Genomic DNA, 24341 nt, shown 5'->3' with positions numbered 1-24341 from the left:
ATGCAGTGGCGGGAAGACGCCAAAAGTCCCTGCCGGCGGGCGCGGGGGAAATTCTCGAAAGGTCAAAGTGCACGACATCATGATCGAGTCAAAGAGAAAGTGGCTGAAACGCAACCCTCTGCAATGAGGCCGAGTTATCACCTTTAAGAAAACATGAGGGACCAAACGCGACTTTTAGACGTGCGCTTTTATTACTAACACTTAGATCAACACACAAATACGCACACAATCAAAACAAGATCCAGACCCATCAAAAATGTTCCTACGCCTTCCACTAGCGACCATAAATTAAAGTACAAAAGGGAATTAAATTAAGCAATAAATTAGGAGGATTGGGGGGGGGGGTAAGAAAAGCCTGAATAAGATTCATGGGGAGGCTTCGCTGGGCGGGGCCAGCGAACGAGAGCCAATCACAGTTGCCATATTGTACACCTCCAGGAACTGAGACAGTGCCCTCTTTTGGAATGTCATGTCATCCACCTGCAAACGCACAAAGAATTCGGGTCAAATTGACCCCTCCAAGAAAAAGAAAACAACAACAACGAAAAACGGGGCGAGATGATTGTTGCTCGTTTTTCCAATGACATTTTTTTCTCCAAAAAAAGGATTTTTTTCACCTTGAGCTGCTCGAGCTGATGGAGGACGTCGTTGGTATTGGGGCAATGTCGGTGGGCCAGGTTGGCGCTGAGGTGGCGCATCTTGTTGGTGAGGTGGTCCACATTGCGCGTAAGCTGCTCCCTCCTGGCCCGGTCTGGCACGGCCTTCAGCAGGGTAGCGTTGCACTTGATTCTCTCCAAAATATCCACGTAAACGCGCAACGTGGCCTTTATCAGCTTGACCTCCTCTCGGTTCTGCGGGGGGGGGGGGGTTACTACCGATCATTCGATGTGGCTGGACGGGTGTGGGGGGGGGGGGGGGGGGGGTTCGTTTCACCGATGGACGCCCTCGCCGTGTTGATGTTCTTACCTGACACGCTTTGATGCTCCGGATGACGCCGTTGAAGGGAGGGTGAGTGCTGATGTTCACGCTCTTCAGATCCTGAAACACATACACACGCAACTTGAACATAGTGAAACAACCGCAAAAAAATGCATAAATACACACAGACGCACACTTAAGTGGGAACATGGTGAAACCAGCAATAGGACCAAAGTTTTGAAAGGCGCTTATGTAATATTATTACAGTAAAGTCTCGTTATATTCTCGGGAGTCGGAAAAAATATCGATATAACCGGACTATCGATATATCCGATCCTGCGGCATGTAAATTTTCTCCTTGCGTTCATAGAAATAGTATCGGAATAAGCAGTACTGTCGATATAACGAGACTTTACCGTATTACTATTATTTCCTTCAATTTCTCCAGTGCCTTCAACACCATCCAGCCCATGCCGGTGTGGACCACCACCTCACACCTTGGATTACAGCCTACCTCACAAACCAGCCACAGTACGTGAGGGCAAATAACTGTGAGTCGGACAGTCTTCTCTGCAGGACCGGAGCGCCGCAAGGGACAGTCCTCTACTGTTCACCCTCTGAACCTCGGACTTCAATTACAACACTCTAACCAGCCACCTTCAGAAGTTCTCTGACGACTCAGCTATCGTCGGCCTCATTACAGAGGGAGATGATCGGGAGTACAGGGGACTGACTGCCAAGGACTTTGTGGACTGGTGTCAGCAGAGTCACCTCCAGATCAACTGGGTTGTGGATTTCTGCAGGAAACAAGCCTCACCTGCACCGTTGAACACCTAAGGTACGGACATAGAGAGGGTGACCTCCTCCAAGTACCTGGGTGTTAGTCTCAACAATAAACTGGACTGGCCTACAAACACGGATGCCCTCATCAAAAAGGGACAAAGTCGCCTCTTCCTACTCAGGAAACCGAGGTCTTTTGGAGTTCAGGGGTCACTCCTTAAGACTTTCTATGACTCTGTGGTGGCATCAGCCATCCACTATGGAATTGTCTGCTGGTCAGGCAGCATCACCACACGGGACAGGAAAAGACTGGAGCGCCTGGTTAAGAGGGCCAGTTCTGTCGTGGGCTGCTCGCTGGACTCTCTGGAGGAGCTGGGCAACAGACGGACGCTAGCTAAACTAAAAGCTATGATGGACAGCCCCTCCCACGCCTTCCTGCCCACCCTGACAGCACTGGGTAGCTCCTTCAGCCGGAGACTGTTACAGTCGCGCTGCAAGAACGCGGTACCGCCGCTCATCCCTACCGACTGCTGTCAGGCTTCTTAATAATCAAGTGTGAAAAAAACTGGACTCTGGTACTGTAAAGAGCACAGCCACTTTATGTTTTTCTCTGACACTCGCACTATGTACAGTTTTTTTTGCACAGTTACAGTATACACCTCAGTCTTCTGACATTTATTATTCTGCTTAAAATATTTTGTTTTTTATCCTTGCACCCCCCCAAATTACTGCTGTGGACTGCAAATTTCCACATTGTGGGATGATTAAAGGGTTTCTGATGATGATTATTGATGAAAATGTTTCTTCAGCCGTCATCTGTACTTCTTTGAAGGTGTCGGACATTTCGCTTCTTATCCAAGATGCTTCATCAGCGAACAAAAGTCTTTTACTGGTAGTTTCGGCGCTATATATATATCCCTACCGTCCAGACGTGGCGGTGCCGCACTCAGCTATGATTGGTCCCTGCTCTCAGGTTGGGGGGAGCAGAGGACTACTCCCTGCGGCTCCACTGATTGTTCCACTATTGTGGACTACTACTGATTGATCTACTATTGTCCTAACTGATTACTTCTATTGTCCTGCCTGAGTATGAGGTCTGACTGGCCTGATTGCCTCATTTACTCTGGTATCACCTCATCAGCATAACTAAGCCTATGTTGCCTAAGCAGTCTGTTACTTTACAATCCAAAAAGGCTAGTTGGTTCTCTTCATTAAACCGGTTTGGTGGTGTGAGGTTCAATTTGGATCGTTCATACAATAGCCTGTTAGGCAACATAGGATTAGTAATACTGTTGAGGTGATACCGGTCGAAGTGGAAGCCAAACGTCCGACACCTTCAAAGAAGTACAGATGACGGCTGAAGAAACCTTTTCATCGATGGACCACTCCTGTACGACTGAGAGCTTACACAGACGTCATTTTTACAATGTATTGAATAAACCACATTAGTTTGTTTTTCATTAGGCAGCCAACCAGCAAAAGACTATTTCGCTGACGAAGCAGCTTGGATAACAAGCGAAACGTCCGACACCTTCAAAGAAGTAAAGAAGATGACGGCTGAAGAAACCTTTTCATCGATGGACCACTCTTGTACGACTGAGAGCTTATACAGACGGATGATGATGATGATTATTATTGTGACTATCAAATGCTGAAATGCATCATCAGACATCATGATGGCAAAGTATGACCACGGACGGCGAAAGAAAAGTTATCAAATGATGCAAACACACTGGCGGGCTTCCAAAAAACACACACACACGCACGCCAAAGGACGGCCACACGACGGGAGCTGACGGACACAACACGCTCACAAAATGATCATCAAAATTAAATGAGAAAATGGAGTGGCGCATAGCATGATCCCAGCGGAACACCATCAGCTCACCACATCTTTGGAGATGTCCTCCAGGATTTTCCTGAGGTCAGGATGCGGGTCCAAGTAAGCGGCCTGCGCCACCGCGGCACCCAGCAGGAGGACCAGCAGACACGAACGGCTCCAAGGGGACATGGCGGCGAAGACGAGTGACCAAAGACGAGAGGCACCTGACGAGAGACAAAATGACAAGCGCTGGTTTTTCACTTCAAATGGCTGAACGCCGCTCGCATCTTTTATACGCATCTTTTGCTTGCTTGTGGTCTGTGGCCACTCGGCAGAAAACACCAGAATCTTCCTCTGAAACACGCCGCTGCGAAGAACCACACACACACACACACACACACACAGGCACGCGCGCGCGCGCACACACACACACACACACACACACACACACACACACACACACACACACACACACACACACACACACACACACACACACACACACACACACACACACACACACACACACACACACACACAGGGCCTTGCCTGATGGCATTTCCACTCACCTCCATCTCGGCGAGGACGCTCCCAGGTAACCGCGGTTGAGGTCAATTTTCGTAGAAGACTCAAGGGTGGGCTGACGTGTGACTGTGTGCGGGCTCGGTTCCTCCATAAGCTTGCGTGCTTCCAAAAGTTTGCCGGTACTCCCCCCCCCCCTCCATCGTGGGGATGGAAGCGTGTGGGTGCTCAAGGCCAAGGAGGCCACGAGGTGGACGGCTGAGCTACTTTGAGCGGCCGCAACGCCAACTTTTGTTTCTACAGAATGTCCGAAAGGTTTTCCCCTCACTCGATGTCTTTTTGGTCGTCTTTCCACTGGCCTCTTTGTAGTTTGTAGTGATGTGTCATTCACGAACGAGCTGGTTCTTACAGCCGGATCTCTCAAGTGAAAAAAAGAGAGCTGGTTCCTAACAAGGAGCCGGAAAGGGGAGCCGACTTTGTTTCTTCCTCGATTCCCCGTCCCCAGTCTTCGGTTAAAAGCCGCACGTGATTGGTCGATATCCGTGGTAGGAGGAGGGAGGGGAGAATTAGAGACACACGCAGCAGTGAGGAGAAGGGGCAAGGGGGGACGTTAGGGTAGACAGGTGGACAAATGTTATTGCATTATGCCGTTATTATTATTCAATTATATTTTTTTACTAGTTGGTATGATGGCATTATAAATATGAAAAGCCAATTAGTGACAGCTGATCATCAGACCAGAGTAACCACAGGGAAAGTGAAAGTTTGTGGATGCTCTCTGTGCATATAAATCAAGCCATATAAATAAAAATATTTAATATATGGTATTTTTTTTACATGAGTAATTCTTTTTCACGTGATTTTATATGACTTTTGGTTGTTAGTTAATTTAAGCAACAAAAAAAAAAAACACAACAAATTGAAGAGCCATTTGGGAGCCACAAAGCCGATCTTTTTAGTGAGCCGAGACAAATGAACCGGTTCGTTTGCGAACGAATGAGCCCAAAGTGACTTGGGCGGGAAACCTTTCGGGGGATTGGGGGAGTCCAAACGAAGCAAATCCACCGCCCGAGTCCGTCCGGTCGATGGAAGCCAGCTGCGATCCGTCGTTCGCTGATGTCCGACGTCCAAACGGGCGGAAAAGACGCAGCCGCAAATGGGGACGGCGACCGCGGGGAAACGGCAGCGACACCGGAAGAGGAAGAGCGCCTTCTCTGCCACCAAATCCACTAATGAAGCCCTGGCAGGTGACGCTAATTTGACGTCACCGCGCACCTGTGGTGGACGACTGCTCCAATTTCACGGACGCGCGCCTGCAAATGCAGGAAGAGGGGGGGGGGGGTGTAGACGTCACGTGCGGCTGTGGCAAATTCCAACGAGGAAGTCACCTGGTGGGCGGGTCTCGGGGAACTCCGGGACTGGCTACCATTTTTTTACGCGCACGCGCAGTGTACAAAACGATAACCCGGCCCTTTATTATTATTATTATTAGTTGTATTAAGTTCATCCTGCCTACTTGATATCAAATTGGACACTCTGACGAAGGAGGAAGTATACGCCGAAACATGTCAGGGAATTGAACACCTAAAATGCACTGTCTGGAAGAAAATAATCTGTTTTAAATTATTATTATTATTTAACACACACCACAGTCACGAGTACGAAAATCTCCCGATTTCCTCCTTCCGAGACTGAACATGTATGACACGTGGTCTTTTTTTTTAAAGGTTGTGGGGTTTATTTGACATCTCAACACTGTAACACCCGCGTCTCCATGGTAACAGCCATATAAATAATGAGTCAACCATTAAATAAGGCAATAAATAAAATTAGTTTCGCTGGTCGTGGTGCTTTGTGTGCATCAGCGGGCGACGCTGACGCAGCTGTCGTGCAGATACGTGAAGAGAATGTTGACCTCACTCAGCGCTTTGTTCAGGCCACGCCCATCGTCCATCTGCAGAAAAGAAACTCGGTCAAGTGTGCAGGCATCTTTCCTTACAAACTTTTATACCCGAGTAGGCGGGGCCAAATGTGCCGCCAAAACTCTCGGAGGCCGGGTGCGGCGGCGGCCATTTTGTCGTTTACCTTAGCCAGCTTGTCACGGAAGCGCACCACGTGCCGGTGGTCTCTGTAGTGCGGCGCATCCTGGACAGACAAGGAAAAGGTCAACGGCGCGGTGGGGTCGCGACCCCGAGCCCGCGAGGCCCTCCACTCACGCATCCGAGCGCTTTGAGGTCCTCGCTGGCCCTGCCGAGGTCTGAATGCAGCTGGTGCATTCTGGGATGCCGGTCTGCGAGATGAGCGAAGACGTTGTTGACGTAGAAGTCCAGGACGTTGGCGTGCAGGCAGCAGACGCTCAGGTGGTCCTGGAGGGGAGCCCAGGAGCCCGTGAGGGCTCAACCTCGGCTGGGTCCAATTTCATCGTGCCGCCACTTACCTTCTCCTCGCCCATTGCGACGTTGAGCCTCATGTTCGATTCCTCCTCCGTCTCAGACCTCTGAGCCTGGACAACAAACACAAAAGTTAGCTTGCTAGCTAGCTAACTATCTATTAGATGGATACTGTAGCTGGCTAATAGCCAATAGACAGCTAAAAATGTTGGTTTATCCAAGCTGTAACTTGTTTGCTGTCAGTTAGCTGCCTGTAGGCCATCTATTGGCTATTAGCTAGCTAGCTAGCCAGCTAGCTTTATAGCTATTTCAATTTCTATTCCCTCAGATTCTCTTCCTCCTTCCACCTCTGTGTGCCCCTCCCCTACCCGTCTCAGCACGATGGGGGACAGAGCTTTCAGCTGCTCTGCCCCCAAACTCGAACTCACTTCCTACCAACATTCGATTCTCTTCCCACCTTCAAATCCCATCTCAAAACCCACCTGTTTAAAATTGTATTTTCGGTGTAGCTTTTTCTCGTTTCTATTTATGATTATATTTTATTTATTGTATTCTATTTTGTGATTGTATTTTATTTATTATAGTACCTATGCTTGTCTGTGACTGTAAAGTGTCCTTGAGAGCTTTGAAAGGCGCTTAAAATAAAATGTATTATTATTATTATTATCTCAATAGCTCCCTATTAGCTAGCTAGCTTTCTTTTTATTGGAGTTATTTCCGGACTGAGTGTGGCTGCCGCAGAAAAACTGATCCTGAACCTGTAAAGTGACCTGGAGAGTTTTGAAAGGCGCTTATCAATGAAATGCATTATTAGTATTATTATCATTATTATTATTTGCTATCTATTTGCTATGTGTTAGCTATCTTGCTGGCTGGCTAGCTGTCTTGCTAGCTATCTATTAGCTAAATAGCTATCTAGCTAGCTACGTATTAGCTAGCTCCCTTTCTAACTATTTCAGCTACTTCCGGGTTGAGTGAAGGCTGGCGCGTGTGGCTGCCGCTGCTCACCCACAGAAAAACTTGTCCCGTGACTTGAAAGTGACCTTGAGAGTTTTGAAAGGCGCTTACAAATTAAATATATTATTATTATTATAATTATTATTATTATAAAAGATCCGCCACAAGTGTAGCCACAAGGGGGCACAAGCCAGTATCTTATTGTGCCGGTCCCAAGCCCGGATAAATAGAGGGTTGTGTCAGGAAGGGCATCCGACGTAAAAAAAAATGCCAAAACAAATATGCGAATCAAATCTCTGAATCCCAAACCGGATCGGTCGAGGCGCAGGTCAACAACGGCCGCCATTGGTACTGTTGACCTTCAGGGTGCCAGTGGAAAATGGACTACTGTTGGTCGTAGAAGGAGAGGAGGGAGGAGGGAGGTGTGCCCGGAGGAAAAGAGACAAATGGAACGCCAAGAGTATAGAACTAAGAGGAGGAACTTTGAATGTAGGAACAATGACAGGTAAAGGTCGAGAGCTGGTTGACATGATGCAGAGAAGGAAGGTAGACATACTGTGTGTCCAGAAGACCAGGTGGAAAGGGAGCAAGGCTAGAAGCTTAGGGTCAGGGTTGAAGTTGTTCTATCATGGTGAAGACAGAAAGAGAAATGGAGTTGGGCTTATCTTAAAAGAGGAGTTTGTTAGGAATGTCCTAGAAGTAAAAAGAGTATCAGATAGAATGATGAGTCTGAAGCTAGAAATTGAAGGCGTGATGTTCAATGTTGTTTGTGTGTATGCCCCACAAGTAGGATGCGAGCTGGCGGAGAAGGAGACATTTTGGTTGGACTTTGATGAAGTCATACAGAACGGGTTGTAATTGGTGGAGACTTCAATGGACATGTTGGCGCAGGAAACAAAGATGATGAGGAGGTGATGGGCAGGTTTGGACTCCAGATGAGGAACGCTGAAGGACAGATGGTGGTTGACTTTGCTAAGAGAATGGAAATGGCTATTGTGAATACTTTCTTTCAGAAGATATAGGAACATAGGGTGACCTACAAGAGTGGAGGCAGAAGTACACAGGTAGACTACATTTTGTGTCAACGGCGCCATCTAAAGGAAATCAGTGACTGCAAAGTAGTGGTTGGTGAGAGTGTAGCCAGACAGCATAGGTTGGTGGTGTGTAGGATGACGCTGGCAGTGAGGAAGATGAAGAAACCAAAGGCTAAAGTGAGGACAAAATGGTGGAAGTTGAACAAGGAAGAGTGTTGCATGACATTGAGGAAGGAGGTAAGACAAGCACTGGGTGGGCAAGAGGTCCTTCCAGATGACTGACAAACTACTACAGCGAACATAATCAAAGACACAGGTCGGAAAGTACTTGGTGTATCGAGTGGGAGAAAGGTAGATAAGGAGACTTGGTGGTGGAACGGGGAGGTGCAGGAGTGTATACAGAGAAAGAGGTTAGCAAAGAAGAAGTGGGACACTGAGAGGACGGACGAGAGTAGACAGCAGTACAAGGAGATGCGGCGCACGGTTAAAGTACAGGTGGCAAAGGCCAAACAAGAGGCCTATGATGACTTGCTGGAAAGCAAGGAAGGTGAGACTGATCTTTACAGGCTGGCGAGACAGAGAGACAAAAGATGGGAAGGACCTGCAGCAGGTTCGGGTGATTAAGGATAGAGATGGCAATGTATTAACAGGTGGCAATTGTGTGATGGCAAATTAAAAATTGGCTCGTCAGTTTGTTTGTTTTTTTGTTTAGCAAGGATGAAGTGAGGAGAGCGCTGAAGAGGATGAAGGGGGGAAAGTCACTCGAGCCTGATGATTTACCAATCGAGGTATGGTGTAAGTGTCTTGGAGAGGTGGCGGTGGTGTTCCTGACTGGGTTATTCAACAAGAACTTAGATGGTGAACAGATGCCTGAAGAATGGAGACAAAGTGTACTGGTGTCCATTTTTAAGAACAAAGGAGATGTGCAGAGTTGTACTAACTACAGAGGAATACAGTTGATGAGCCATACAATGAAAGTCTGGCAAAGAGTAGTTGAAGCTAGACGAAGAGCAGAAGTGAACATTTGTGAGCAGCAGTATGGCTTCATGCCAAAAAAAAGAGTACGACAGGTGCAGTGTTTGCTTTACGAATGCTGATAGAGAAGTACAGAGAAGGTCAGAAGGAATTGCATTGTGTCTTTGTAGATCTGGAGAAAGCGTATGACAGGGTGCCCAGAGATGAGCTGTGGCATTGCATGAGGAAGTCTGGAGTGACGGAAAAGTATGTCAGAGCGGTACAAGACATGTATCACGACTGTAAGACAGTTGTGAGGTGTGCTGTCGGTATGACTGAGGAATTCAAGGTGGAGGTGGGACTCCACCAGGGGTCAGCTCTGAGCCCCTTCTTGTTTGCTATGGTGATGGACAGGCTGACAGACGATGTTAGACAAGAATCCCCTTGGACCATGATGTTTTCAGATGACATTGTGATCTGTAGCGAGAACAGGGAACAGGTGGCGGAGAAACTAGAGATGTGGAGATATGCCCTGGAAAGGAGAGGAATGAAGATCAGTCGCAGCAAGACGGAATACATGTGTGTGAATGAGAGGGATCCAAGTGCAAGAGTGATTCTACAGGGAGAAGAGATAAAGAAGGTGGAGGATTTTAAGTACTTGGGGTCAACTGTCCAGAGCAATGGAGAGTGTGGAAAAGAGGTGAAGAAGCGTGTCCAGGCAGGCTGGAGTGGCTGGAGAAAAAGGTCAGGTGTGATGTGCGATAGGAGGGTTTCCGCTAGGATGAAAGGAAAAGTGTACAAAACAGTGGTGAGAGCAGCCATGATGTTTGGACTGGAGACGTGCCACTGAAGAAAAGACAGGAAGCAGAGTTGGAGGTAGCAGAGCTGAAGATGTTGAGGTTTTCTTTGGGAGTGACCAGGTTGGATAGGATCAGGAATGAGTACATTCGAGGGACAACTCATATTAGAGGCTTTGGAGAGAAAGTCAGACTGAGATGGTTTGGACGTGTCCAGAGGAGAGAGAGTGACTATATCGGGAGAAGGATGCTGAGCCTTGAACTGCCAGGCAGGAGACCGAGAGGAAGACCCAAGAGTAGGTTTATGGATGTGGTCAAAAGGGACATGAAGGTAGCTGATGTGAGAGAAGAGGATGCACAAAACCGGGATAGATGGAGGACATTGATTCGCTGTGGCGATCCCTGAGGGAAAAAGCCGAAAGGAAAAGAAGAAGATAAAAGATCCGCCACAGTCGGTCGGCGTACTGAGAAAAACGTCAGCAACGCGTGCGTTATCACCATGCGTGAAGAGATTAAGTTGCCATCTCAACACCTTGTGGTGGGGGGGGGGGGGGTCAAAATGGGACGTCCTTGTCATACTTACATGGAGCGAGACTTCCTCTGCGGCCCGATACGTGCTCGGGCTCCTCAAAACCTGGCTGAGCGGCTGATGGACAGGCCCCGCCGCACCCCGCCCGACGCACCTAATCAGTAGCAGCGCCAGCACGCAGACACCAAGATGGCGGAAAAAGTGGCGCGCCGCACTGCCCACGACTTTCATGGTGACCATCATAATAAAAAAGCAAGCGTTTACAAGGTAAGGCCCAAACGCGCCGATAATGTGACCTGTGCGCCCCCGCCGCATTTTATACATGCAAAGCCTCCGCCCCGCCGCCAGAAAATAGGACGAGCAAAAAAACCCCGGACACACATGCACGTCAACGCATTTACCGTCACCTGGAGGAAATTGTCAACCCCCCCCCCCCAAAAAAAAAAAAAAAAAACGTCATGTTTGTAATTAATCTGGAACAGTGATGCAACTTGAGCGAGCGAATGCCTGCCTGTGTGTGTGTGTGTGTGTGTGTGTGTGTGTGTGTGTGTGTGTGTGTGTGTGTGTGTGTGTGTGTGTGTGTGTGTGTGTGTGTGCGTGCGCAAATTAAGAGCGTGTAGGCGTTACGGGAATGTGTGGACACTCCATTTAATTGTGTTTGCGGAGCATGTTGACATAAACGTAACGGGGAAGACGCCAATGGCCAAGGAAGTGCAACGTCACAAAATCAAAGGACAAAAAATCCACACATCTTCCGCAAGGACTTTTTCTTTTTGACTCATCGCGCAACAGGAAGTGATGCCATGAGAGGCCAATCTTGGGTCGGTCAATGATGAGATCTGCAGCGTGTTTGCAAAGCATTTGGGAGAATAAAGACTTGAGATGGTCATTTTTGTTCCGCTCAAACAAGTGGGATGTTGTCAGAGATATTTGGTGGGACACTGTGAACAAAGGCTGGAACACAGGAAGATTGACTTTTACTGCCGGCAGGGGACGTAGCCAACATTCATTTCCCATAAGAAACCATTAAAATGAGAGTCATCCATTCCCAGGTCACCATCAAACATAATTTTCTACTAAATAAGCCTTAAAACTACACAAAATATACCTTATTTTATGTTTAATAAATGTGCTATTCGTATTGTAATTAAAGAAATAAACTGTACTGCATAATAAAGTTATTTTATTTACCTTTGTGATGGTAGTTGTCAATGGATGACAAACTTGCAGGTTGACTCTTGATGATATCCGAGTGATGTTGCCGTGCTTTCTCGGCAATAATACCCTCACTCACATGTCATGTCCCCTGCTAGCTGCTTTTCATTCATCCAAATCAACATAATTTTTTCAACCTCTTTTATTGCCTGAGAGCGTTGCTTAGACAACACAGAAACACCCTTAGCCACACGTAGCAATGGTCGACTTAGCATACTGGTGTGGGGACGCTAAGTCACACAAACGCACACCTAGTTCGTGTTTCTCGATGATCACCTTCTTCTAGTAATTTTGTTTTGTGTCCTCTTCGGCTGACCACTAGCCTGTGGTGGGGTCTTTTTTGGTCCCATAACAGTAAAACTACTCCACTTGATAACAAACCACACCTGCACTCAAAGAAAGTGGGTGTGGAAAACTAGTCCGCCAGGCACCGTGGCGCTGTTCGACCATGTGGTTTGGTGTTCTTTCGCAAAAAACTAGTCCGGCAGCCACTGTGGTGCTCCGTGTGGTTTGGTTCGTTTGCCAAAAACTAGTTTGTATGCCAAGATTATATTCTGGCGCATTTAATGTTCGTAAAGCAAAAAGTTCGTAAGCTAAAGCGTTCGTAAGCCGAGGTATCATTCTAATCGAAAAGGCTGCAAAAGCATGTAAAAAATAAATAAAGTTGATGTGTGTCCAAGTCACCCAAATAGAAGTGTTTCGTGCCTCCAATTTTTCTTCTGATGATACTAGTGCAACGTGTTCTACCGGAGACACATTCATTGTGTGTTGTTGGCAATCAAGATGTTTCTGATTGTGAAGTCTCGACAACGGGGTCTCAGCTCCTCCCCCAGAAGTGCAGTCGCCTCCTCCGCGCTCGCTCCAGCACGCTCGCCGCCGTTGAGCGCGAGGCCAGCGAGCAGCTCGACATGATTGAGAGACGCTCACCTGGTGCCAAAAAGGACAATTAGTCTCTCGTCGCCATTCGGATTGGGGGGGGGACGGACATTCAGATGGTGCCTTGAAACAAACCACGGACGGGTGGGAGGCGACTCACTTTGATCAGCACAGAAGGCGCTCGCGCAACCTGGATGCCACCGGAACCTCAGACCCAGTTCCCCTGCGCAGAGACCGCCATCGTCAATCAACTGATGTTCTGAATGACGGGACGGACTCACCGTTGTGTTGGAATTCGGCGTGTCTCAGCTGTCCCCGAATGACGTGGGCTTCGGAGGCTTCCGCTGCGGAAACACCAGGACGGCGCATCCGCGCCGACCCATCCGGCGGTTCATCGTCCCATCGGTCAAATGGCTGACCATCCAAGTCAATCCCCTGAAAAGCTTCTGGACTGGACCTGCCCTCGAGGACGCCGCCCCCTGTGGGGAAGACGCCCGTCAAGTGGGTGGCGCACAGCCAGTGAGAAAGGGGAGGGGCCGGGGCGGGGGGGTCGTACCGCTGGCAGGCGCGCTGACGTCAAACCGCGGTGTGCAAAGCGTTCGGTTGCCCGTCTCCGGGGTGGCCGAGCTCCCCTCTTTTCTGGGTCCGCGGCGGGCGGGGCTCGCCGGCCCAGGGGAGGAAGTGGAGCGGCTGCGCCGAGGAAGCCGCACAAGGGCGAGTCAGGGCGGGCAAAGGTCGCAGGCGGGCGGGCGGGCGAGCGGCTCACCTGACCAGGTCCAGAGCCTCCACGGGGGGCGGGGACTCGATGGCGGGGGTCGGGCGGGGGCCGTCGGGCTCCCAGAGGACGTTGTGGCGGGACTTGAGCTGGCTCAGGTGGTGCCTGGAGAAGTTGGTCCCCCATGCCCGGCGCCGGTACCACGAGGCCTTCTGGCGCAGCAGCAGCGCCTGCGGGCCCACGAGGCTCCTTCAGCGCGAGGGGAGTGGGGGGGGGGGGCTCGGCCTTTTGGCGCAAACACCTGCTGCAGGTATCGGACGCCACAAGCGTGGGCCGGATGTGACCCCAATCGAGAAGGAGCGCTTCTAAGAATAAGTGAGTCAGCTTTTCAAAGGCTCCCCGACAGTTCTGGTAAAAAGCCATCGCGACCTCGCTGACCTCCAAGCGGCGTAGCGACAGGAAGTCGAAATACATCACTCGCTTCAACGGTTTTGTTTTTTCAAACGAACGGAAAATGCAGGCAGCCACAACCACTGCTTCTCTGTTTGTGTGTGGGAAGGAAGGGTGGTGCGGGGATAATTGCGTGCTCAATTTCTGCGCGCGCCGCATCTCCCCATCGCGCAGCCAATCAGATGGACCCGCTTCGCTCGGGGATTGCCCCGACTCACCTGGGGGGGTGCGCCCGCCGCTTCTGGTGGCGGGCCGGGAAAGTTGGCTTGGTATTCCGTCACCAGCTTCCTGTCGGAAGGGCGGACATGATGAAGTCGTTTGACGGCACCTCAAAACTCAACTTGAATAATAATAATAATAAGAAGAATACATTTCATTTAGAAGCGCCTTTCAAAACTCTCAAGGTAAGTTTTGCGCCACATGCGCCAGCGTTCACTCAACCCGGAAGTAACTCAAATAGTTAGAAAGCGAGTTAGCTAGCTAATATATAGCTAATAGATAGCGAGCTAGATGGCTAGCCAGCTAGATAGCTAATAGATAGCTAGCCAGCCAGCAAGATAGCTAACACATAGCAAATAGATATCAAATAATAATAATAATACATATTATTTTAAGCACCTTTCAAAGCCACATGCGCCAGCGTTCACTCAACCCGGAAGTAACTCAAATAGATAGAAAGCTAGCTAACTAGCTAATTCTATACATTTCATTTCTAAGTGTATTTCAAAACTCTCAAGGTCACCCCGCAGTCACAGGGTAGCTAGCTAAACAGCTATACAGCTAATAACTAGCTAGCTAGATAGCAAATAGATAGCAAATAAATAAACAGAGGCAAATAAATCAATTAATGCGTGCTGAACGCCGCGGAAAGCTTTCAAACTTAGCTTGGGACACTCTGCCAAAGGATCGTAAACCCACACCAGTCCATTCTCCTCTGTATTGAGATGCTATCCATGAGCTATCTGTCTAGCTAGCTAGCTAGCTATGTAGCTGGCTATTTAACCAATTGCTATCTATTTGCTATCTGTCTAGCGAGCTAGCTATGTAGCTGGCTATTTATCCATTTGCTATCTGTGTAGCTAGCTAGCTATGTAGCTGACTATTTATCCATTTGCTATCCTTATAGCTAGCTAGCTATGTATCTGGCTATTTATCCATTTGCTATCTGTCTAGCTAGCTATTTATTAGCTATATGGCTATCTAGCTAGTAAGTTAACTGTCTATCTGATCTATCTGTTAGCTAGCTGGCTAGCGTTCTATCTATTTGAGTCACTTCCGGGTTGAGTGAATGCTAGTGCATGTGGCTGCCGCTGCTCACCCGCAGAAAAAAAATATTTTGTGACTGTAAAGTGACCTTGAGAGTTTTGAAAGGCGCTTAGATATGAAATTGATTAATATTATTATTCAAGGGCAGGGGGGGGGGGGTTTTGGCACCTGCGTCGTCGCGGAATCTGCGGCGCATCTTCCCTGTGGTGGGCGGGGCCGGCGCGTGGCGGGTGACAGATTTTCTCTGACTCCTCCTTCATCTTCTGACTTTTCTGGTCAAACCAAAGCAAAGACGTCATCTGCGATATGACCGGCAAATGGCACCCATGCCCCCCCACCCGCGGGCGTACGCTGCGAGTGTTGAAGAGAGGACGCCTCTGGCGGCGTTCCAGATGTCTCCTCAAGCAAGGGGCGCGGGGCGGCGACGTCCCCTGGAAGCTGCGGCGATACTCCGTCTCCGCGCCAACGGGGAAATTCTTCCATTCGGCGTCAGTGGCGGGGCGGCGCTGCAGCATCTAAACGCACAAACGGATTTCTTTGCAATCTCAAAACGACAGATGGCGCATCTTACATTCATTCATACGCCGCCGATGTTTGTCACTTTTAGACCTTCAGTGGTGCTACATCTGAATTACTCCACAGCTGCGAGGGTGGTGATATTACTAAACGTCCACTAGAGGGTGCCGTTGGCGGGAAATAACTTGAAGAAACTTCATAAATACTGACATTAAAGTGTTCGATTTTTTTTCTATGACCGTGTGGATTCATGATAACCTCATAATATTTATAATAATAATACATTTCATTTCTTAGCGCCTTTCAAAACTCTCAAGGCTACTTTACAATCACAGGAAGTTTTTTCTGCGGGTGAGCAGCAGCAGCATTTCAAGATTATTTGCTATTTTTGCTAGCTTCAGAACTGTCCGACCTTTCTTAATGATGTGCATCTATTCTTGATAATAATAATACTAATAATAATAGATTTAATTTCTAAGCGCCTTTCAAAACTCTCGAGGTCACTTTACACTCACAGGATAAGTTTTTCTGTGGGTGAGCAGCAGCAGCCACACACGCCAGCGTTCACTCAACCGGAAGTAACTCAAATAGGTAGAAAGCTAGCTAATATATAGCTAATAGCTAGCCAGCGAGATAGCTAGCCAGATAGATCACAAATAGCTGGGTAGGTAATACAAAGCCAGCTAGATAGCCAGCTAATAGAGAGCAAATAGATAGTAGTAATAATAATAACAATAACAATAATAATAATAATAATAATAATAATAAGGGCACTTTACAATCACAGGATAAGTTATTTCTGTGGGTGAGCGGTGGCAGCCACACGTGCCAGCGTTCACTTAACCTGGAAGTAACTAAAATAAATAACCTAGCAAGCGAATAGATAGCTAATAGCTAGCGAATAGATGGCTAATAGCTCGCGACGAGATAGCCAACAGCTAGCAAATAGATAGCTATTAGCTAGCAAATAGCAAATAGATAGCTATTAGTACTTGAGACGTGAAACAAAATGGCAGACCAAACAATGAACACCTCTTAAGATCATGTAAACAAAACAAACACCAGAAGCCACCCCAAGAAATACAAATAAAATATAAAAAAACCCAGCTATTCTTGAAAAGTCCATCTTGAAAATGGCTGCATCAGTAAATCTGCAACCAAATCCATCTATTGTCCTCCAGTCATTATGGGTTGACAAAACCGCTATTAAATCAACACAATAATCTTTTTGCTTATGAAGCTGGCTACAGATCCAGTGAGCTAGTCCAGTATGCGCTTGTCACTCGCGGCTTGTGATACTATGTTTAGCTAGTGACGAGTCAATCATGTGACTAGCCACATGGTTGGAGGTTGTCAACTCGAACTCTGATTCGTGAAAGCAACTATTTTATCGACATTGATTTTTATGCTCCAGGGCCTGCAGAACTGATTGTGAAGACGTCCAGGTAGATTTCTGACCCAGATAACATTTTTTGCTGCTGTGAAATGTAAATTTCTCCACTGAGAGACTAATAAAGGCAAATCCAATCCAATATGATGGCTGAAATGTGATTGGTTAAATGCTTGAATACGAAAACATACGTCTGGAATTCACATTAGTCTGTGATGCAGATATTTTTAGGCCAGCAGAGAAGGCCTTGCAGGCCCTGACGGCCCACCACTGCTCAAAGTACAAAAAAATAAAATCCCCATGAGCCCATCAGAAAGTGCGGCTCACCTGTTGCGCTGCCAGCAGAGGAGAGGGGGCTTCCGACGCCCACTGGTCCTGTGCTTTGTCAGTCGGCGAATTTGCACAACCCGGTCCCGGTCCCCGCCGTCCGGACCTGGCCCGCGGATCCGACCCGGCCGCAGCCGCGCTACCTTTGCGCGGCTTTGCCTTCTTGCGATCTGTGGGTCGATATTCGTGATCAGGGGCGGCGTTCGCACGATAATAATAATAATAATAATAATAATAATAATAATCATCATAATAATAATGATGATAATAATAATAATAATAATAATAATAAATGTCATTTCTAAGCGTGAGTAGTGGCAGCCACACGCGCCAGCGTTCACTCAACCCGGAAGTAACTCAAATAGATAGAAAGCTAGCTAATATATAGCTAATAGCTAGCCAGCTAGATAGCTAACCAGATATATCGCTAATAGCTAGCTATATAGCTAATACATAGCCAGCTAGAGAGCCAGCTAGACAGCTAATAGATAGCAAATAGATATCTAGCTAGCTAGCTAGCTAGTAAATAGATATTAGTTGATATAGCACTTTAATAATAATAATACATTTAATTTCAAGCGCCTTTCAAAACACCCAAGGACACTTTAAAATAAAAACAATAAAACAAAGCACATAACAACAAAACCATAAGTAAAATCATAAATAATAAAATAGCAGATTGAACTAGACATTGAAAGCAATTTTAAACAGGTGGCTTTTGAGGTGGGACTTGAAAATAGGGAGGGAGTCAATATTACGGATGTTGGGTGGAAGTGAATTCCAGAGTTTGGGAGCAGAGCGGCAGAAAGCTCTGCATCCCATCGTGGTGAGACGGGAAGAGGGCACATAGAGGTGAAGGGAGGATGAGGATCTGAGGGACCGAGACGGAACGGAGATTTGAAGCAGGTCAGAAAGATAGGGAGGGGCAAGGTTATGGATGGCTTTGAAAGTAAACAGAAGTATTTTGAATTCGATTTGATGTTTAACAGGGATGATCCGGGCTGAAGAATTTTGGACGAGCTGGAGTTTATGGAGAAATTTCTGATTGACACCGAAGAGAAGTGAGTTAAAATAATCGATGCGGGAGGTGACGAGACTGTGGATAAGGATAGCAGCGGAGTGAGGGGTGAGCGAGGGACGGAGACGGTTAATATTACGGAGGTGGAAATATCGAGGATGACACCCAGGCTCTTGACCTGAGGGGAGGGGGACACGGTTGGACTGTCAATGGTGAGAGAGAAACTGTTAGTTTTGTGGAGGGTGGATTTGGTACCGACAAGGAGAAGTTAAGTTTTTTCACCATTAAGCTTGAGAAAGTTATGGGAAAGCCAGGATTTAATTTCTGAGATGCAAAGTGAGAGGGATGAAGGTGGAAGAAAAGCGTCGGGTTTTCTGGAGAGGTAGAGTTGAGTGTCATCCGCGAAGCAGTGAAAGTGAATGCCAAACTTACGGAAAATATTGCCAAGAGGAAGTAGGTAGATAATAAAGAGAAGTGGCCCCAGGACAGACCCTTGAGGCACACCAGAGGACCGTGCGGTGAACGAGTTGATTTGGATAAATTGTGAGCGATCAGAGAGATAGGAATGAAACCAGCGAAGTGTGGTGGCGTGATGCCTAGGGTGGAAAGTCTGTCGAGCAGGATAGGGTGGGAAATGGTGTCAAAAGCTCAGGTCAGGTCGACAAGGATGAGGATGGAGAGTGAACCGGCATCGGCTGCCATGAAAAGATCATTCGTGATTTTTATGAGAGCCGATTCAGTACTGTGGCGGGGGCGGAAACCAGACTGGAATTGTTCGTAGAGGTTATTGTGAGTGAGGTGAGAGTGAAGCTGCGACGCAACTGTCTTTTCAAGGACGCAAGTTATTGAAATCGTTTGGATCTGAGCCAGGTTTTTTCAGGATTGGAGTAACAGCTGCGGTTTTGAGTGGGATAGGAACACTACACTTTGCTGCTGTGAAATGTAAATTTCTCCACTGTGAGACTAATAAAGGCAAATCCAATCCAATCCAATCCAATTCCAGTTGATAATGAGGAGTGAATAATGGTTGAAATAAATGGGAGAAGAGAGGGTAGGCAGGACTGATAAGGATAGTAGGGAGGGGGTCGAGTTGACAGGAGGAATTCTTGGATTTGGTGATAATGTCTGCGATTATAGAGGGATGGGGGAGTTCAAAAGCAGAAAGAAGTTGGAAAGGAGTAGAAGGGCTGGGAGAGGGGGGACAAAGGACCCGAGGTGCTGATGGATTTTGTTGATCTTTTCGCTAAAAAACATAAGCAGAGTGTTGCTTGTATCAGAGGAATAAAAGTGTGAGGGGAGAGAGATAGCAGGTTGTATGATTTTGTGATAGAGGGAAAAGAGGACCCGTGAGTTTCCAGGATTAGAGTCAATGAGTCCAGAGTAATACTGCGAGTTTGCGCGTGAGATTGAGTCCTTGTAATGGGTGAGGTGAGTTGTGTACATGTCCTTGTGAGTAGTGAGCCCGGTCTTCCTGTAAAGTCTTTCCAGTTGGCGAGTTTTTGTCTTGATGGAGCGGAGATGGGCGGTGAACCAGGGGGCCGACCGGGTAAATTGGACAGACCGTGACTTTACAGGAGCAAGGGTGTTGAGGGTGTTCGTGAGGTCCGCGTTGTACCGGGAAACAAGTTCATCAGGGGATGAGTTGTAGTCCGGAGTCAGGGTGGCAATCATCTCAGCGAGGGTGGCAACGTTGATGTCCTTGATGTTGCGATATGTGATGATACGGGGTGGTTTGGGGAGGGAGAGGGTGATGGAAACGTTGAATGAAACCAGGAAATGGTCTGTTATAGGAAGTTCATTTGCCGTGCAATTCTTTGGGATAAGGCCAGACATGCAAATGAGGTCCAGGGTGTGGCCTTTTATGTGGGTGGGAATGTCCGTGAATTGATGCAGACCAAAGCTGTCAAGTGAGGAGGTGAAGTCTTTAGTGAGGGGAAGAGTGGAATTGTCCATGTGGATGTTGAGGTCCCCGAGAATAATTACATTTGGTGACAGGGTGGAGAGGTGTGTGAGGACATCAGAGAATTCTTTTAGAAAGTCACAATGTGGTTTTGGTGCACGGTATACAGTGGCTATGATAGTGGGAGAGGGTCCAGAAATTTTACATGCAAGGCATTCGAATGATAGGGTTTCCTGGAGTGAAACTTGGAGGATTTTCCAGCTCTTGCGGTAAATTTAACAACAGCTGAAGCTGTAGCAAAGCGCTAACTTTGTGTTGTAATATTTGTTAATTGTTTTTTTTTGTTTACTTTGTTTCCTTTCCTCTTCCTTGCATAACTTTGCTGCTGTGTTACTTCCAGGTAGAGTGAACGCTGGCGCGAATGCCTGCCACTGCTCACCAGCACAAAAATATCCTGTGAGTGTAAAATGTCCTTGAGAGTTTTGAAAGGCGCTTAGAAATTAAATGTATTATTATTATTATCATTATTATCATCATCGTTATTATCATTATCATTATTATTATTATTATTATCAACATGGACATAAGGTAAGCTGCACCGTCGTGGAAGGGGAAAACATTTCCAGACGATGACTCTCACCTGGTCCAGGCAACATGCTAGGGTGGTTTGTACCTGCAGGGGGCGCCGCATCGTGAGACTGTGAACCAACGGGATCTGCTCTGCCCTCCTTGGCGGGGCCATCTTCTCTGCTCCCAACTGATTGGACAAAAATCCCAAGATAGAATAACGGGGGCGTCCAGTGACGGACGGTCGTCTGCAATCCGACGCTTACCTTGGTGGGACGGGCGTCGTTGTCCGGACCATGAAACGCCTCGCTGAGGAGATTGAGAAAGGCTCCTAGAATATCCATAGCTCCTCTCGCGTTCGCTCTTAGCAAACGCCACCAAGATGGGAGAAGAGGGTAAAAGGGATTTCTACGTCATCACCCACATGTAGATTCGCGGGTCATTTGAAATAAAATGGTGCACTGAGACACAATCGGCATATCTGTAACCCCTTGACTAATAGCTGCTCTTATAAATGATTAAAATTCCCGTATAAATGTTGCAGTACGCCGTACATTATTTCAAATGCTAAAAAAATGTCAACACATGCGTAAATATTAACTTGTGTAAGAACAAAGGAGATGTGCAGAGTTGTACTAACTACAGAGAAATAAAGTTGATGAGCCATACAATGAACCTCTGGGAAAGAGTAGTCGAAGCTAGACTAAGAGCAGAAGTGAACATTTGTGAGCAGCAGTATGGCTTCATGCCAAAAAAAAAAAAGAGTACGACAGATGCAGTGTTTGCTTTAAGAACGCTGATAGCGAAGTACAGAGAAGGTCAGAAGGAATTGCATTGTGTCTTTGTAGATCTGGAGAAAGCGTACGACAGGGTGACAGAGAAGAGCTGTGGCATTGCATGAGGAAGTCTGGAGTGACGGAAAAGTATGTCAGAGCGGTGCAAGACATGTATCATGACTGTAAGACAGTTGTGAGGTGCGCTGTCGGTGTGACGGAGGAATTCAAGGTGGAGGTGGGACTCCACCAGGGATCAGCTCTGAGCCCCTTCTTGTTTGCTATGGTGATGGACAGGCTGACCGACGATGTTAGACAAGAATCTCCTTGGTCCATTATGTTTGCAGATGACATTGTGATCTGTAGCGAGAACAGGGAACAGATGGCGGAGAAACTAGAGATGTGGAGATATGCCCTGGAAAGGAGAGGAATGAAGATCAGTCGCAGCAAGACGGAATAAATGTGTGTGAATGAGAGGGATCCAAGTGCAAGAGTGATGCTACAGGGAGAAGAGATAAAGAAGGTGGAGGATTTTAAGTACTTGGGGTCAACTGTCCAGAGCAATGGAGAGTGTGGGAAAGAGGTGAAGAAGCGTGTCCAGACAGGCTGGAGCGGCTGGAGAAAAATGTCAGGTGTGATGTGTGATAGGAGGATTTCCGCTAGGATGAAAGGAAAAGTGTATAAAACAGTGGTGAGAGCAGCCATGATGTTTGGACTGGAGACAGCGCCACTTAAGAAAAGACAGGAAGCAGAGTTGGAGGTAGCAGAGCTGAAGATGTTGAGGTTTTCTTTGGGAGTGACCAGGTTGGATAAGATCAGGAATGAGTACATTCGAGGGACAACTCATATTCGAGGCTTTGGAGAGAAAGTCAGACTGAGATGGTTTGGACGTGTCCAGAGGAGAGAGAGTGACTATATCGGGAGAAGGATGCTGAGCCTTGAACTGCCAGGCAGGAGACCGAGAGGAAGACCGAAGAGGAGCTTTATGGATGTGGTCAGAGAGGACATGAAGGTATCTGGTGTGAGAGAAGAGGATGCACAAAACCGGGTGAGATGGAGGACATTGATTCACTGTGGCGACCCCTGAGGGGAAAAGCCGAAAGGAAAAGAAGAAGAAGAAAGATTCACTGATTACGGAAGGTGGGACAAAATATGGTATACACGTGTATGGAAAGTTGTACTATTTACATATTGAGGAAGAGACGCAGACAAATGAAACAGATCCAAACACAAATAGAGTGCTAAGACATAGGCTCGTGAAGTTTCTGACAAGGCAGCTGTGGAGAAAGAGACACAAACAGCTGAAAACACATATTATGGCATGAGACAGCCTAAGACAAGTGAGGTCTTTCATGAGCCTAATAAGAGAGCCCAATAGTCATGTATACAAGACAGGGATGCACGCAAAACTGCAGTCACAGAGATTAGGCCAAATGAACGTAACCTCACACAACAAAGTGACACAAATAATGAACCTGAAAATAGAAGGTGTCCTACTAGGGAAAGAAAGAAACCTAGTCACTTTGGTGATTTTGTGATTGAGAACAGCGATAACGATGCGACACACACCACAGTGGACTACTGTTACAGAGCTGTGTGTGGTGTTCCGCAAACATATGCAGAGGCAATGAGATCAAATTATATAAAAATGGAGGAAAGGTGTGTCTTGTTCCTTGTTTGTGTGTCAATGTCTAAAGTAAAGCTATTATTCTTTCAAGTAACACACGCACAGTCATTCACATCACAACTCCGTCTTTTATCACTGTCTGTCATTACATTTATTATCCACATGACGGCAGGACACGACGACTCGTCATTTGGAAGGGAGGGTGTGTTGGGCGGCGGGAATCCCGTTTCTTCGGCTTCGACTCAAACCAAGTCACGACTGTACCTTCGACTCACGGTGACAAACAGGCAAAAAACGCCAATATCGAAGCAACGGGGAGAAACGAGGAAGCCAGCCGGCGGAGACGCCTTTTGACGGCCAACTAATGTTTGGCGGACGTCCGGCTGCCGCGGAGAAGACCGACTGCGCATGCGCCAACCTCCATTCACCAAGCTAGCAAACGTGCTAATGAGCTCAAGCAAGTCTTACCGTGACCGTCATGACGTTGTCGGGCGATAATGGAACGAACGTCTGGGCGGGCGGTCTCGCCCGTCACTTTAGCGACCACAAGGTGACACTTGACGCGTTCGGAAGGAAATGGACCGGAAGAAGGGGTCGCGGTGGCCTCGAGTTGGGGGCTATGGGGCGCCGTTGCCGTGGCAGCAGAGTAAGAGCGCGATGTGCGCTTGCGCTTAGACTACCGGAAGCAGAATGAGGCGCGTTCGTTCGTCCGAGTTGAAGAAAAGCGACTACGACACCGGGTTTGGTCATCCCCGCACTACATTTGCCTTGTCGAGTAGCGCATAAAGACGTGATCCGATCGGGACTCGATGGAATAAACAGTAAACAATAAACAGGATTAATAATAATAATCTTTTGTTTGTTTGGGCCAATCTTTTACGTCGGATGCCCTTCCAGACACACAACCCTCTGTATTTATCCGGGCTTGGGACCGGCACAAGAAGACTTATGTCCAGGATTAATAATAATAAAAATAATACATTTCATATATAAGCGCC

At 47.5% G+C, this 24341-nt stretch overlaps 4 protein-coding genes across 8 annotated transcripts; all 4 read right to left on the bottom strand.

The window, feature by feature from the left end:
• Window positions 1-181: 181 nt before the first annotated feature.
• On the bottom strand, window positions 182-5355 carry LOC148881938 (uncharacterized). Of its 3 annotated transcripts, XM_088989001.1 has the most exons (6): window positions 5068-5355; window positions 4090-4548; window positions 3587-3744; window positions 967-1038; window positions 618-851; window positions 185-480 (listed from the first exon to the last, which is right to left on the bottom strand). In XM_088989001.1, exons 3-6 carry the CDS (start codon window positions 3707-3709, stop codon window positions 367-369), a joined length of 543 nt encoding a protein of 180 aa, XP_088845127.1. In that variant the 5' UTR covers window positions 3710-3744; window positions 4090-4548; window positions 5068-5355; the 3' UTR covers window positions 185-366. The 3 variants fall into 3 exon arrangements, with proteins under 3 accessions (XP_088845125.1, XP_088845127.1, XP_088845126.1); XM_088989000.1 differs by having other exon boundaries at window positions 4090-5355; XM_088988999.1 differs by lacking the exons at window positions 4090-4548; window positions 5068-5355 and having other exon boundaries at window positions 182-480; window positions 3587-3949.
• A 430-nt stretch (window positions 5356-5785) lies between these two features.
• On the bottom strand, window positions 5786-8137 carry il22 (interleukin 22). The gene is made up of 4 exons (XM_088988822.1): window positions 6480-8137; window positions 6259-6408; window positions 6128-6187; window positions 5786-5996 (listed from the first exon to the last, which is right to left on the bottom strand). The coding sequence occupies exons 1-4, from the start codon at window positions 6510-6512 to the stop codon at window positions 5904-5906; spliced, it is 336 nt and encodes a 111-aa protein (XP_088844948.1). The 5' UTR covers window positions 6513-8137; the 3' UTR covers window positions 5786-5903.
• A 174-nt stretch (window positions 8138-8311) lies between these two features.
• On the bottom strand, window positions 8312-11886 carry LOC148881936 (uncharacterized). Its single transcript, XM_088988819.1, has one exon. It carries the CDS (start codon window positions 11025-11027, stop codon window positions 9672-9674), a length of 1356 nt encoding a protein of 451 aa, XP_088844945.1. The 5' UTR covers window positions 11028-11886; the 3' UTR covers window positions 8312-9671.
• A 156-nt stretch (window positions 11887-12042) lies between these two features.
• saxo6 (stabilizer of axonemal microtubules 6) lies at window positions 12043-24244 on the bottom strand. 3 transcript variants are annotated; one of them, XM_088988818.1, is made up of 12 exons: window positions 23493-24244; window positions 21210-21306; window positions 21050-21133; window positions 17459-17628; window positions 15576-15740; window positions 15394-15492; window positions 14178-14243; window positions 13561-13739; window positions 13351-13484; window positions 13076-13273; window positions 12955-13017; window positions 12043-12845 (listed from the first exon to the last, which is right to left on the bottom strand). In XM_088988818.1, the coding sequence occupies exons 1-12, from the start codon at window positions 23505-23507 to the stop codon at window positions 12736-12738; spliced, it is 1380 nt and encodes a 459-aa protein (XP_088844944.1). In that variant the 5' UTR covers window positions 23508-24244; the 3' UTR covers window positions 12043-12735. The 3 variants fall into 3 exon arrangements, with proteins under 3 accessions (XP_088844944.1, XP_088844941.1, XP_088844942.1); XM_088988815.1 differs by having other exon boundaries at window positions 14178-14247; window positions 15394-15497; window positions 23493-24226; XM_088988816.1 differs by having other exon boundaries at window positions 14178-14247; window positions 15394-15497; window positions 23812-24221.
• Between the last annotated feature and the right edge of the window lie 97 nt (window positions 24245-24341).

Source organism: Hippocampus bargibanti, linkage group LG22 (assembly GCF_051943395.1).
Source record: "Hippocampus bargibanti isolate YZ-2025 linkage group LG22, ASM5194339v1, whole genome shotgun sequence".
NCBI classification, from domain to species: domain Eukaryota; kingdom Metazoa; phylum Chordata; class Actinopteri; order Syngnathiformes; family Syngnathidae; genus Hippocampus; species Hippocampus bargibanti.
This window is presented reverse-complemented; position numbering and strand designations above follow the sequence as displayed.